The 14,475-nt window shown below is 32.2% G+C and overlaps 1 protein-coding gene across 1 annotated transcript; it reads right to left on the bottom strand.

Moving 5' to 3' along the window:
* Positions 1-3,982: 3,982 nt before the first annotated feature.
* Positions 3,983-12,590, bottom strand: LOC143048633 (uncharacterized). The gene is made up of 9 exons (XM_076222420.1): positions 12,472-12,590; positions 12,025-12,177; positions 11,429-11,508; positions 11,047-11,118; positions 9,755-9,890; positions 8,006-8,140; positions 6,694-6,767; positions 5,301-5,372; positions 3,983-4,284 (listed from the first exon to the last, which is right to left on the bottom strand). Exons 1-9 carry the CDS (start codon positions 12,491-12,493, stop codon positions 4,120-4,122), a joined length of 909 nt encoding a protein of 302 aa, XP_076078535.1. The 5' UTR covers positions 12,494-12,590; the 3' UTR covers positions 3,983-4,119.
* Positions 12,591-14,475: the final 1,885 nt, after the last annotated feature.

The following is a 14,475-nucleotide window of genomic DNA, read 5'->3' as shown; positions in this document are numbered from 1 at the left end:
TGGAGTGTTTACTTAACTATATTTATTTATTTATTTCACTAATTTTTTGTTGTTTAGTTAATGAGGGATTAAACATGTCAAATAAAATAAACATGATAAATAAGGACAGGAAATGGGCTTCTTTTGATGTCGATATATTGTTTTTACAAGCATTCAAAGTAAAATTATGTTAGAATCACACAGAAATATAATTTTATTATGTCACTGTCTTTTGCCTTTCTTATACACATATATTACGAATAATAAAATGTGTATCCAAGTTCTTTCTTTACTATGTTTAAATAAAAAAAAAATATCAATATCTTGTAAAGAATTAAGTATATTCTGTCTTTAGATAGAGAAAAAAACAGTTTTATAATATTTGTCTTTTTTTCATCAGTCAGAACATTGCAAGACAAGGTAAACATTGGTGAGGTCAAGTTTAAAATATTTGTTTACATGCATGGCTTATAGTAAGTGTTGTAATCTTCCCTGATATCTAACTTGGTAATATCCCAATAAATAACAAAAAGGTTATTGATATCTTTATAACGGTCGGGACATTTATCATGACAAATATCAAGTTGGTCAGGTCAAGTTTTCTAACATTTCAAAAAAATTAAAAAAAAAATTTTTTTCAGCGTTTTATTTTCTCTCTCATAAATTCCTATATTTATTGCTATCATCTTCCTTGGTAAGGAACTTGAGTCATTTTTTTAATAATAAAAAGTTTTCTGCATCGGTCAGGACATTAGTCAGAGCAGAGTCAACGTTGGTCAAGTCAACTTTTTTAACTCTTTAAATTATCTTTTTTAATCTTTTTCTTGCATCAATAAATTAAGTATTATAATCTACCTTGACATTAAATTTGAAGTCGAACCTTCAAATAACAAAAAAGTTATTAGCATTTTACATCGGTCAGGACATTAGTCACGGGAGTACGTAGTTGGTCAGGTCAAGTTTTCTAACTCTTGAAAATAATTTTTTTCTTATTTTTTCTTATATTTGTGTATCAAATGTATTAATCTTCCTTGGTATCGAATTTGAAGTCTATCCTGTCAATTATAAAACATTTTTTAGCCGTTTCATATCGGTCAGGACATTAGTAGTTTCAAAGTCAAGTTGGTCAGGTCAAGTTTTCTAACTCTTAAAAATATTTTTTAATTTTTTTTTAATTTTATTTATTAAATATAAGTTCTCATCTTGCTTGATTCCAAATTTCAAGTAAATCCTTCCAATAATAAAAAAGTATTAAGCATTTACATTTCTGTCAGGACATTGTCAGGACATTGTCAGGACATTAGTGTAACCCCTCTAATTCCAAGATTTGATATTATATGTAAATTCAAGGACCGGTATTTCTTTTTATCTGCATGGGGTCAGCATAAAAACAATAGTACACAACATAGGAAACTAAACACTAAGTAACACAATCCCACCCCCTAAATACTGGGGGTTATATGATGTGCTCCGAGAAGGTGCTTTCGGGTCGATCCGACCCAACGTCGATCCGGCCCAAGTCGATCCGTCCCACGTCGATCCGGCCCCACGTCGATCCGGTCCATATGTAAAAACGATCCGGCCCCAATAAAAATATATTTATAAGGAATAAAAATAAAGATTTATATTAATGTAATTAATAAAGGTTTATGATTTTTATTATAATGTAAAAGGTGTACATTAAAAAAAAAAAAAAAATTCTTCAGATGAGTATAAAACAACTAGGTTGATTATGTTTTTATTACAAGTTTTCAAGATTATTGGGTATAATTATATTAAAACAGTAAGCAGTTCATCCTGCTCCACATATGTTACTATTGGACGACGAACTCAGTAAAAAGTCTAATTCGGTAGGTCACATTCGTGAAAAGGGGACCCAATTTTAGTTTCGAAATTTGGAACATATATCCGCTATCATCTGTAAAACGAATATTCTATAACGGCCAACCATTACTGTGCCAACAGCAAGAAGGAAAGAAAAGAGCCATAGCCTATGCCACCAGAGGACTAAGCAATAATGAGAGGTCATTTCCAGTCCATAAGTTGGTATTCCTTGGTCTGAAATGGTCAGTAACAGAGAAGTTCCATGACTACCTTTATGGTAACACATTTGCATTGGCTACAGACAACAACCCACTTACTTACGCCTTAACAACAGCGAAGCTAGATGATGCCACTGGACATCGTTGGATAGCAAGTTTGTCATCATTCAACGTAAACATCGTCTATCGACCATGTCGACCTGGTGCCAACAACGCTGATGCAGATGCACTTTCCAGACTTCCAGAACTACTTGGTCGTATCAACACCTCCAACATTAGTACAGATTAGTACAGATTCTTTGAAACCCATTTGTCAGTTACAGCATGCACAACCCTATGTTTAGACGTTATTGATGACAACACCTAAAGCCACTGATGATCCATACTTACCATCACAACACCTAGTCAACATCAAGAAGCAAGATACTTACCTTAAAGATTGGATATACTGGGTTGATAAACATCGCAAGACACGGAAAGAACAGACAGAACATTCATCATGGAATACTTGGTTCTTGAACAACTATGACAGGTTGCAAATGATCGATGGCATACTCTACCGTATTATCCACGACAATGGGGAACAACATAAACAACTTGTTTTACCTGAAATCTGCATTGCTAAAGTACTACATTGTTTGTAACAGCATTACATGATGAGATGGAACACCAAGGCTGAGACAAAACAGTGTCATTGGTTAGAGACCGTTTTGTTTGGTATGACATGAACCGAGATGTTGACAATTGGATATCGAACTTCGAAAGATGTCTTCGCCGAAAGCAACCTGCAATTAAGTCACAGAGCGCCACTCATCAATATCGAGACAACACAACTTCTCGAGTCAGTATGTATGGACTATCTCTCATGCACTTGAAGGATCTAAAGGTGGATAGAGCCTCTAGTTTATTATTCACTTCGATAAATCTCACGGGTAGTTTGCTTTTCATTTAATGATGGGGATCGAGTTTATCCAAATATTTTCATTTTAAATCAGCACAACTTATAAGGACATATCGAATGGTAATATTGCCGCGATATCATATAGCCTTGTTGTGCTAATGCGGCGTAAAGCAACCAACAATCAATCAATCGAATGGTAATGCACTGATTCCTTCGTTTATAGTATTACCGGGGTTTGGCTGTTTTCCAGAACAAGCATGTATGAAGACTATGAAAACTTTGTGAAAACATCACATCCAAAATCACACATTTAATCAGTTGCACTTAAAGTTTTCTAACAAACTATAAAAAAATGCTTAAAAGAATTGGTAACAAATCAATGTTGAGTTGCATTTAGTTTGAGTGATATCAAAGGAGCTGTAAAAGTGATTTTGCATTTATTGTAGTAATACAGATAGAGAGAAACTAATGAAACTAAATGATTAGCAATACAAGATCAACACAACAGATAATTTGGTCATGAATTCTATCCTCGTCTAAAATGTTAGGGCTTTTCCTTTGTTGAGAATGCATATAGACTAAGATGAGCAACACAGGCTTTTATGAGCCTCGCCATTAAGAGCCCAAACACACTAAACGAATGGATAACAACTACCATATTCCTTACTTGGTACAGACATTTTCTTTTGTAGAAAATGGTGGATTAAACTTGATTTTATAGCTAAATAAACTTGTCACTAGTTGTATAAAATTCCTTTATATCAATGACAACAAAGTTTGAACAAAATATTAAACAGACATATTAGATAAAAATGTCAAAAAAGGGAACCAACAGTCAACATTGTGTTATAATCTTAATCGACATAAAAACAAACAAATAATTATGTTAACAAAGCACATAGACAAATGCGAAATATAAGCATAAAATAAATTTGCCATAGCACAAAAACACAATGACGGGTTGTAGGAGTACCAAACCACCTGGATATTACCAACACATAAACAAAACAGTAAAAATAAACTGTTCACTGGCAAATATGCTATAGAATTGTATAGCAAACATATTTTCTTCTTTATTTAAAAGAACAAATATTCGATGTCAATAAAGTCTCTCATATGCTATAAGGATTTGAAAGTCGTTATGATCACGCTTTGAACTTAATATTCGTTGAAAGATTTGAGTTCATCGTACTGTGTCTAATGAAATGAGCTGTCCTGTCTTGATGTTAGAGTAGGTGTTAGGTTAATTGCTGATGTTATGTTTGAATTGCATTTTTCTCCAATACAACATCTTCCCTGAAGTGTGAAGGACTGGCGCTTTCCGAACACATCGGTCACTGAGTTATGGAATTTCTGACAAGTCTATAAAATAAAATAAACCAATATTTAAACTATTTGCTGGAGCTATTTCAGAATATGTATTTATGTACTGTGGATTCATTTATATTCGTTAAATACTAATTTTCGTGGATTTCGTGGGTACAGAAGAACCACAAATTTAAAAATATTCAACGAACTTCACATTGTCTAAAGGAATGTATACAGAATTTGTCAAAACCCCGAAATTAAGTATTCACGAATATGCAAGTTTTCCCCAATCAACGAAAATTGTTACCCAAGAAAATGAATGAGTTCACAGAACCTGTCATTCAATTGTATAGCCGTTGGTCAGGTTAATAGGAGTTTTTCCGTGTGTACGAAAACGGTGTTTTCTTGATAATAACTCGGATAATCTATCATTGATGATTGATTTAAATGAATATTATACATATGAAAGATGAACATGTTTAATAGAAGGGAAAGATACTTATTGATGTAACTTAAATTTAAGGGTCGAACAGTCAAAGTCATTGTTACTTATAAAAGGTATAACTTTAAAAACATTGATTTAACTATAGCAACGTTTTTTGATTGAAATCGAAATTTAACAGTTTGAAAATATTGAAAAGAATGAAAAAAAAATATGATTTTGAAGGTCAATTGGGCTATCTTAAGGTTAATGTTATTGATATGAATATAATATTTTAGATATTTAACCGTTTTGTTGATGATTTTTTTTTTTATAATTGTTCCCTGATTTACCCTTACTTGATTAGATTTAAACGCATAAATATGAACTTTAAAGTAACAGGAAATAGCATGTTGAATTTAGGGTCAACATTTTAACCGTCACGATCACAGTTACCCGAAAAACATATTTCTATATTGTACTCACTATGAAAAGCAAGATATCGATACAGGTGAAAAGCTAGCAATAATTGTACGTGCTTATAACGCTAGAAGATTTGATATAATTGTGTAAATGAGAAAACTTTCAATCAAAAACAAATGAATTGGAATTAAGCATTTAAATACAAAAAGTTTTAATCTAACCATACCGTTTTTTCCATGCATCCTAATCTAACTGCTGGTTTGAAATCATGTGTCAGTACCTCCATTAGAAAGCATTCCTAGAAGGAAGATATATGTTGCAACATATTGCATGATTCCGTTTGGATTAAGATTATCAGAAACAATTATTGAAATACTGAAACACCGCTAGGAGTAAATGAGACTAAAGTATACATCCGGTTAATGGGACGCAAGAACAACGTCACCAACATGCACCATAATATGCATTCTTATTTAGTTTTATATATACAATACGTTCTGTTATTATAGATACAACTAATTCGTTCAGTGTATGTTTACTTGTGTGTGTTAATATGCCATTTGATTGAATTACGCCATTTCAATTGATATTTTATAGTGAGTCCTTCTATGTTGCAAAGTTACACTATAGTTCAAGGTTAGAGTGAAGGTTGGCGCCTGTGTAAACTCGCAGCATTTTGTTGTACACGTCAGGAATCTGATGTTCAGTGGTTTACGCTTGTTAATGTGGTTTATAAGTGTTTCTCGTTTCTATTTTTATTTAAATGAGACCGTTGATTTTCCTGCTTGAATTTAGGAGCGATTATAGCTTGCTGTTCAGTATATGCAACGTCTCCGTCTTGCAGTACGTATAAAGGACCTTTAAAGGATAACTTTTATACATTGTTCCTTGGATGACCTTTAAAGGTTTACCTGTATGCATTGTGCCTTGGATGGAGAGTTGTCTCACTGGCAGTCATACCACATTGTCTTGAATCAGCCTTCATCGTGTTATTTATAAGAATTCTTTTATATTTTTATATGTAAGAAATTAACAAATATAAATGTTATTTAGATTAACCAAGTCCTATCATGTTCAGATGAAACAGTCGGAAGAAGACCATACGCGACATTGACCATCTAGAAGGCAGTACACGTGGAATAACATACTTATATTATTAGAAAAAAACAACTATGCATATGACATTGATAATTTGCGACATACGAACTTATCTCCTGATGTATAATACCAGTAATACAAAGTAAAATCGAAAAAATACCGAACTTCGCAGGAAATTCAAAAAGGAAAGTCCCTAATTTTAAAAATAGCAAAAACACATCACGCGAATGGATAACAACTTTTTTATTTGTTGGTTGGTACAAGAATTTGGGTGGATTAAACCTGGTTTTATAGCTAGCGAAACCTGTAACTTGTATTTATTTAATTTTGTTTTGTTTTTTTAACGCCACTTTTGAGCACCACTGTTTGAGCTATTTCGTTATATTGACAAAGATTTGTGGCCAAAACAAAAAGACACAATAGGTATAAATGTCAAAATTGGGGTACAACAGTAAACATTGTGTTATAATCTTAATCACTATAAAACAAACATATAAATTTGAGAGAGTTGTATGACTTACCTTGCCATCATTACATTCCGTTGTAGTATTACATTTGTCTGGAGATTCGATCTCGTCACATGACAGGCAGTTGTCTTGTAAGGAAAATAAAGCAGTTATTGTTGGTTGAAAAGATATGAAAAGGCATTTGAAAACATAAGATGTATTTAATAGTGAGACACAATACCATTATCGAATGAAAGAAACCAAAAAAACATCAAACAATCTAGGTAAGAGTGTGCGAAGCTGAACAATAATAATTTATAGGATAAGTAAAGGGAAGACAGACAGTTCCTTCTCCATTAAAGTGTAACTAACTCGTATCGATATTTCATTTGTAATCATTCGACAAAGACACGACTGGTAAAACATGTTGAACAACATTTGCTTACCGGAGCAATTACGATCACTCCAAATGTTTGATGAGGTTTTTGTTGCTTAATCTGTAGTTTTCTGTGAATTATTGTGCTGACCTAATTGTTTTTTGTATTTTTTTATTCGACTTATGCGTTATTGTACCTAACACAACCTTTTTATGTACTATAGAAATATTTTGCACAGTTTGATAGGTAAATTATTGTTTGTGTTTTCATAGAATAATTCTCATTTGCAGAAAACATATATAAATTGTGTCTTCCAGTTTTTAGTGAAACTTGCAGTATACAAATACTTTTCGACATCGTACGTTTATATTTTTGTAATATGCATGTTCATTGAGATCGAACGGTAGATTTTGACAATATGTATAACTGTTTTTGGATCTTTAAACAGTGCAACTGATGTACTTTCAATGAAATGTTGACCAAATACGTGAACCAGCATGCTGATCAATATACAATTTTTCTACCTTTGAGAACCTTTAGTGTAAACCAATTTTTTTGTCAATTATATAAATAATTATATATTCACATTCATAAATAGGATGTAGAAACAAGCAACAAGTGTTTATGTGAACATTTGACGAACTTACTTCAAGTAAATACGTCAAGTTCTCCAAAATTTCCTAAATTATATTTTAGTCTTGTTTATTGTTTTGGTTGGGAAGGATTCATATAAAAATTTGACTTTATAAAAATATACAGATTCATAAAACCGAGAACGTTAGAAAATTAGCAATCCAGCTAAGGTTTCGGAAATTAAATACAACTGTTGAACCTAAATCGTTTAACCGACTGACAGAACATTTGCTTTCCTAAATAAATGTAATTCAAGCAATACATTTTTAGCACAAATTATTTAAATTAATTCGTTTTTATTAATTAATAAAAAGCCCTGGAAAGCAGTCCTATTTTTTTTAACAATGTTAGATGTATGCCAACATTTCCATACTTACAACACTTTCCGCATGCATGTGGACATATGTTATTAGCTATACAGCTGTCAGAACACATATTTGGTATAACTGTAGCTATTCTGGCACAGACATCATCAGCAAGATTCTCACATAGTGTCCTATTCTTTAATTCACCTGTGACGACAGTTCGAATGAAATAACTAAAACAATTTCATTAAAATAAAGGCAACAGTAGTATACCGCTGTTCAAACTCATAAATCCATGGAAAAAAAAATCGGGGTAACAAACTAAAACTGAGAGAAACGCATTAAATATAAGAGGAGAACAACGACACAACACTGCAATGTAACACGCACAGAAAAAAATATACAAAAATGAAAGAGAAGGCTTTTACAACAACTGAAGTCTTCTTGTTTTAGGTGTTTTAAGATTATATATATAAACGACGTGAGGCATAGTGAGCTTACATTTACTTTGTTACAAATGACGCTGCATTTTTCAAACCACCGTTCTAGGAAGTTGATATTTAAAAGAATTGTTTTTTTTGGAAAAATAACATTTTTTTTGTAACTGAGTAATTGTATTTACATTATATCAAGCCTAAGTATATTCATATATACTGTTTGTTACTGACTTATCAAATTGACAACAAAATGATCAATATGAAAAGTTAGATAGATACTTTATTCTCTAAAAAAAACACTTTGATCTCAATATATATCAGAATTCTTTGCGACTGTCATACAAGTGTGATGTTTAGTTAGCTATGAAACTAGGTTTGGTCCATCATTTAAAAAAAAGGAAATCACTGTACCAAGAGAGGTGATATATATCAAAGGGACATTTAAAGTCAAAGATGTGAGTTGTTTTTCATTCGTTTGATGTTAGTAATTTTGAATAAAGCATGTTTCGTTGGAATTTTTCCCTGGAGTTCGTTACTTTTGTTATTTTCTTTAAACAGAAAAACATGAGTAAACATTCTATATTTATTGTTCTACTATAATTTTGAAAATACTTTGAACGACAACACGCGACTCTACACCAGAGTTGATGTGAACATAGCTATTAAGTCACAGGATTTCAAATATTTCAATCCTTTATGGGTTGATTTAAATACAAAAATATATAAGCAATGTACGTGGTCGTTTAATATGCTTTTTTGTGATTCTTTGTTTAATATTTGTTTGTTTTTATTCTGATTGAGATTGTGACACGGGGATGACTGCTCTACCCCTATTTTGACCATTTTACCTAGTATGTCTGTTTTGTTCACGCATCGTTGTAAATATAATGGAATCTGATGCGACTGTCATACAATTAAGAGGTTTAGCGTTATAAAACCAGGTTGAATCCACCATTTTCTACAGTTGAAAATGCCTGTACCAAGTCAGGAATATGTCTATTCGTTTGATGTGTTTTATCATTTGATTTTGCCATTTGATTAGAGACTTTCCGTTTTCAATTTAAGTTCAGTATTTTCGTGATTTTACTTTTTATTCTACTAGATTTTTTTTTATTGATATTACTCCACGGCTTTGTTTATCTCAATTATTAGTGGAAGCGTAATCGTCAGTTTACAAAAGGTCCGAGTTTTTGCTCAGTTTGCCTTCTTGTGACTTTAAGATGAAAAACAGCAATACAGGCGCTGTTCCTTTGCACTTTCAGATGGTATATGCTGTGCATGTAATACCTATGTGTGCTGGTAGTATGAAAGGTCATTTTGACATAAATTCCAGCTTTTTGCGACTTATTTTGTAGTTAGATACAGATTATTAGAATATATTTACCTCCGTCTGGTGACTTCGTATCATTTCCAATATTAAGTAACGATGGGGGTTTATTGTTACATTGGTCAGTGTTACAGCATCCTGCATCGATACTTACTCTCTTGGTGTGAGAAATAGAGGAGTATTGTAAACATGTCTATAAATAAAACAAGCATCATATACTAAACTTCACTCCGTGTTTATTTTTATAGATGAAGTCGATAGACTTAGTAAGAAAACTAAGTATGGTGTCCTCCGCCGGTGTAAATATTAAGGTACCGGAGCGACTCGATTTGCGTCTACCTGAGGCCTAATAATGTACATATCGACAAATCTGTACAACTTTATTTTCCTTTTGTTTTAACCTTATAATGTTAATTTCGAAGTACCGGTATGACACGATTGTCCTTTGCTTGTAGCGTAATTATGTAAATCTCGGAAGATTTGGTACCACTTAATCATCGTTTGCCAGAAGCCTAATCATGTAAATCGCGAAGAATAGGTAGGCTACAATTTTTCTATCCCTCCAACCTTATCATGTACACATTGAAGTATCAGTTCTACTCGACTGTCCCTTGTCTGTAGCCTTACTATGTAAATCCCGAAATATTGGTAGTCTTCTACTGGGCTATAGCCTTTTATTTGATTAATTTGACGATGCTTGGGGATGTGACCGATAATTAATACATGTATATTCGGGTTGTCAAAATATTTTTGAATGATCATTTCTGATAACCCCGGCACGGTATTGTGATTTTGAACTAATCATTCTATAATCATATTGTTTTAACAGGTTGCATGGTTAAGATACAGACAATACCAATTTCAGGGTATTTTGTTTTACATTTGTAAGATCCTTTCCTTTACGTTATTTACGAAAGGCAGCGATAAGAAAACCACGCACCCACAACAGTTCCACAATGACTGTTAAATATAAGGATAAACTTAAGATTAAAGAAAGCAAACACCTGTTAAATTTTAAAAGCCCGAAGTCTTAGTCTGGAGAAATTAGTCAACATAAATTTTATAAAATAAAATCAAAAAGTTTTATTCAATATTGTCATTGTAATCCTCTTAAAATTTGCAATATTACAACTACATTTGTGCAGATGTACTGAATTAAATAACAAATTGATATTTAAATATATGAAATACACATGTACGTTGAGACCCATTTACATTCAGAGTGATAGGCATCCGATATAGGTATCAAGACATTTCTATTCTGAAAGGAACATATGCTGGCCTCTGATGTATTGTTTCTGTATTTTGTTTACTCGCATTTTGACATTTCAAAAGAAAATCATACTTACATGCTTTGATGCACATCCAAGTTTGAACGTTTCTTCAAAATGATCGTTGAATGTTTGGACTGTAAAACAATACTGCAATGAAACAAAGTAGAGCAGAAAAAATGTAGTCAAATCAAATTTTATTTTAAATTAGAAAATCAATATAAGTTAATGTAAAACAAGAATGTGTCCCCAGTACACGGATGCCACATCCGCACTATCATTTTCAATACATAGGGCATAAAAATGGTAACATATTATAATATCCATTCATAAAAATATTTTTTCATGCGTTCATCATCGTACAATAGATTAATTAATTTAGTTAGTCATATTGAATACTAATAAGTATACATGTTTGACAAAGATAATAGTTTGGTATCATGTCTGATTTAATGTTTACCTCATCACTTGAGTTACATTGTATTATTGGTCTACAGCTCGTTGCATCGGCGACCTCATGACAACTGTGACAAATCAATGCTGAAAATATAGAGGCGGCAAATTCAAAATTTAAGCAATTTGCTATCTCAATGTACGTATTCCTTTTAGTATGTAAGATAAGTAATGGTACTGTACGATTTAAATTTACTACAGTTGAAGAAAACTAGTAGTAATCCGGTCTTCAAGATTAAAAGGGAATGACAATTTGAACATCATTCCTCGCTAAAAAAGCATATAGGAAAACTATTTGTTCTTAGAACATGACATATGCATACCAATTAACGTTTTGTTTATCTGTATCTGTGTCTTTTTTAAGCAGATGAGGAGAAAAAGATGACCACAACCTCCTGCAATGGATACAAACATTCTACCAAGAGACTAATGCTGCTAGATACTTGTGTTCATGTTCATGTATACTGCCCTATAGACGCCTGTTCTTTTTCAAATGCGATTTACAGCATTTAGATGTAACCATCGACCATTGAATTATAATATTTGTGAATTGCAAATAATATACCCCAATTTAAATACAACTAAAATATCAAAACTACATACGACATTGTCCACAGAATCTGGTACATAACTTTGCCATACATGGATCGTTGCACATATTTGGGTCAGCGTTTGCCATCAGATTACACAAGGCAATATCCTTATCAAAACACAGACCAGCATTTGTGACGGCTATCAATGTAATCAAAATATAAACTGAAATAGAGTTTTGCACATTAGGTAAAACACAAACTAACCAGCATTTTTCACGACTATTTGACCTTACAATGTGTTTGTATCTAAACTCGCTAGAAACTTGTTTTCACAATCTTAAATCGCCAGGTTCTAGGCTAGTCATCTGAAAACAGTAAACCATGTCGTTCAGGTAATAGTGAAGACATACACTATTACAAAATTAAGATAACCTAATGGCATATGTTATATTGCATTTACGAATTGAAATGTTGTGTACTAACTATTGTAACACATCGATTGTATGTAAATATTTACCTTTAAATTGTACGGCTGCCATGTTTACAAGTCAGTATGATAAGATCGGAATCGTGATGGCAGATAAGTGTTCATTGTATGATACATAATAATAAGTAACTAGAAATCAGACGGCAGTTCCAAACTTATTATTAATCATTCATATGATAAGGAAGAAACATATCAAGTTATATGGGGAATGGGGGGATTGTGATATTTCCAGTTTTAGTAGCGTTTCAATATTTTATAAGATCAAACTACTAATTAGAAATCCTTACATCCAATAAACATTTATAGATTCCGTACATTTACTGTTTGTATTGTATTGAACGTATGATTTGTTGTTGTTTCTGGATTTCATTTATTTAATTGGGACATCAAGGGGATGTTACCTTAGAAAAAATAAAATTTCCACAGGAATCTATATTTTTCTATGTTATGTTTTAGGACGAATAATCGTACTGTGACCCCATTTGTTTCTTTTGAAATTCCGAAAGTCTTTGCTAAGGGCTTTCATATCGTATTCTATTTCACAAGTCTACCTTTCATTTATTTTGCTTTCTATACACATGAGTCGTGTAATCCTTAGAACATGAGTAATTTTTCACAACCTGTAGTTTGAAAAAAGTTCGGTGACCTATCATTTTTACGATCATTTTAAAGTACATGTCCCAATTCGAACAATATCTACATTGAATAATAGAAAAAAACTATATGATTACAAAAAGCTTACACTTCTGTGTTAAGTTAGAAAATATAATCAAGAATGATATTACAAAGGCTTTAATTAGTAGCCGTGCACATCTATATCATTATAATCAGTTTTCGGTGTTTTATTCACTGAAAAAAGCACTGTGTATAAAATGTCCCAAAGTGTGAATACGTCCTCTACATAACTTTAAACTACATAACAGTTGACCTAATTTTGTTATATAGTAGACATTTTGTTGTGTAGTTGACACTATCGTTGTTTAGGTGACAAAAAGCAAAAGTCAAAATCGGTTGTTGACCATTATCATGATTGTTATAACCTATGTAATAAGAAAAAAGTAAATTTATCTTTTAATATTCAAGCAAAAAGTCATCATTTACTCGTACCAATCATTTAGATATAAACCTCATTGCTAACGATATGTAGTTAACAAATAACAAGTACGGATTGATAGTTTAGTCTTAGATGCATGATTTTTTTATTAGTTGTTAGTGGCTTTGAACTAGCTGTCAGATAACTGCGAGTACTCTCATATCTGTTTTGCGTGTCGGGATGTATAAGTACCCGGCCACGTCCACTTGTATTTTTGTCCATCTGATGAGTTAAGCCTTTTTCAACTGATTTTTATAGGTCGTTCTTATGTTGTACTGTTATACCACTGTCCCAGGTTAGGGGATGGGTTGGGATCACGCTAACATGTTTAACCCCTCCACATGATTTATGTATATGCCTGTCCCAAGTCAGGAACCTGAAATTCAGTGGTTGTTGTTTGTTTATGTGTAACATATTTGTTTTTCGTTCATTTTTTTTACATAAATAAGGTCGTTAGTTTTCTCGTTTAAATTGTTTTACATTGTCTTATCGGGGCCTTTTATAGATGACTATGTGGTATGGGCTTTGCTCATTGTTGAAGGCCGTACGGTGACCTATAGTTGTTAATGCGCTTCAATTTGGTCTTTTGTAGATAGTTGTCTCATTGTCAATCATACCACATCTTCTTTTTTATAAATCCCGTTATTTCTGCTGTCTCATTTGGCTTTCAAATTTATATTCCCAATTCAATAAAACTCTCACAATGTCTTCTAAATATCGACGGATTTCGAAAGCAAACCAATAAACTACATTTTGACAAAGTATAAACACATTCATACGTTTTCGTTTATACTCCCATATTACTTTAAGCGTATATCATTTATGCTATACATGACAAAAACTTTCCGTACTATTAAATAGATTGACATCCGTTCAAATTTCGTAAAAATATCTTCAGAATGATCAGACACAAAACTTTTAACGAGGAACAGGTATCCAGT

The sequence above is a fragment of the Mytilus galloprovincialis genome, chromosome 10 (genome assembly GCF_965363235.1).
Source record: "Mytilus galloprovincialis chromosome 10, xbMytGall1.hap1.1, whole genome shotgun sequence".
In the NCBI taxonomy this organism is placed as follows: domain Eukaryota; kingdom Metazoa; phylum Mollusca; class Bivalvia; order Mytilida; family Mytilidae; genus Mytilus; species Mytilus galloprovincialis.
The sequence above is the reverse complement of the archived record's forward strand: the minus strand, read 5'-3'. Positions and strand labels throughout refer to the sequence as shown.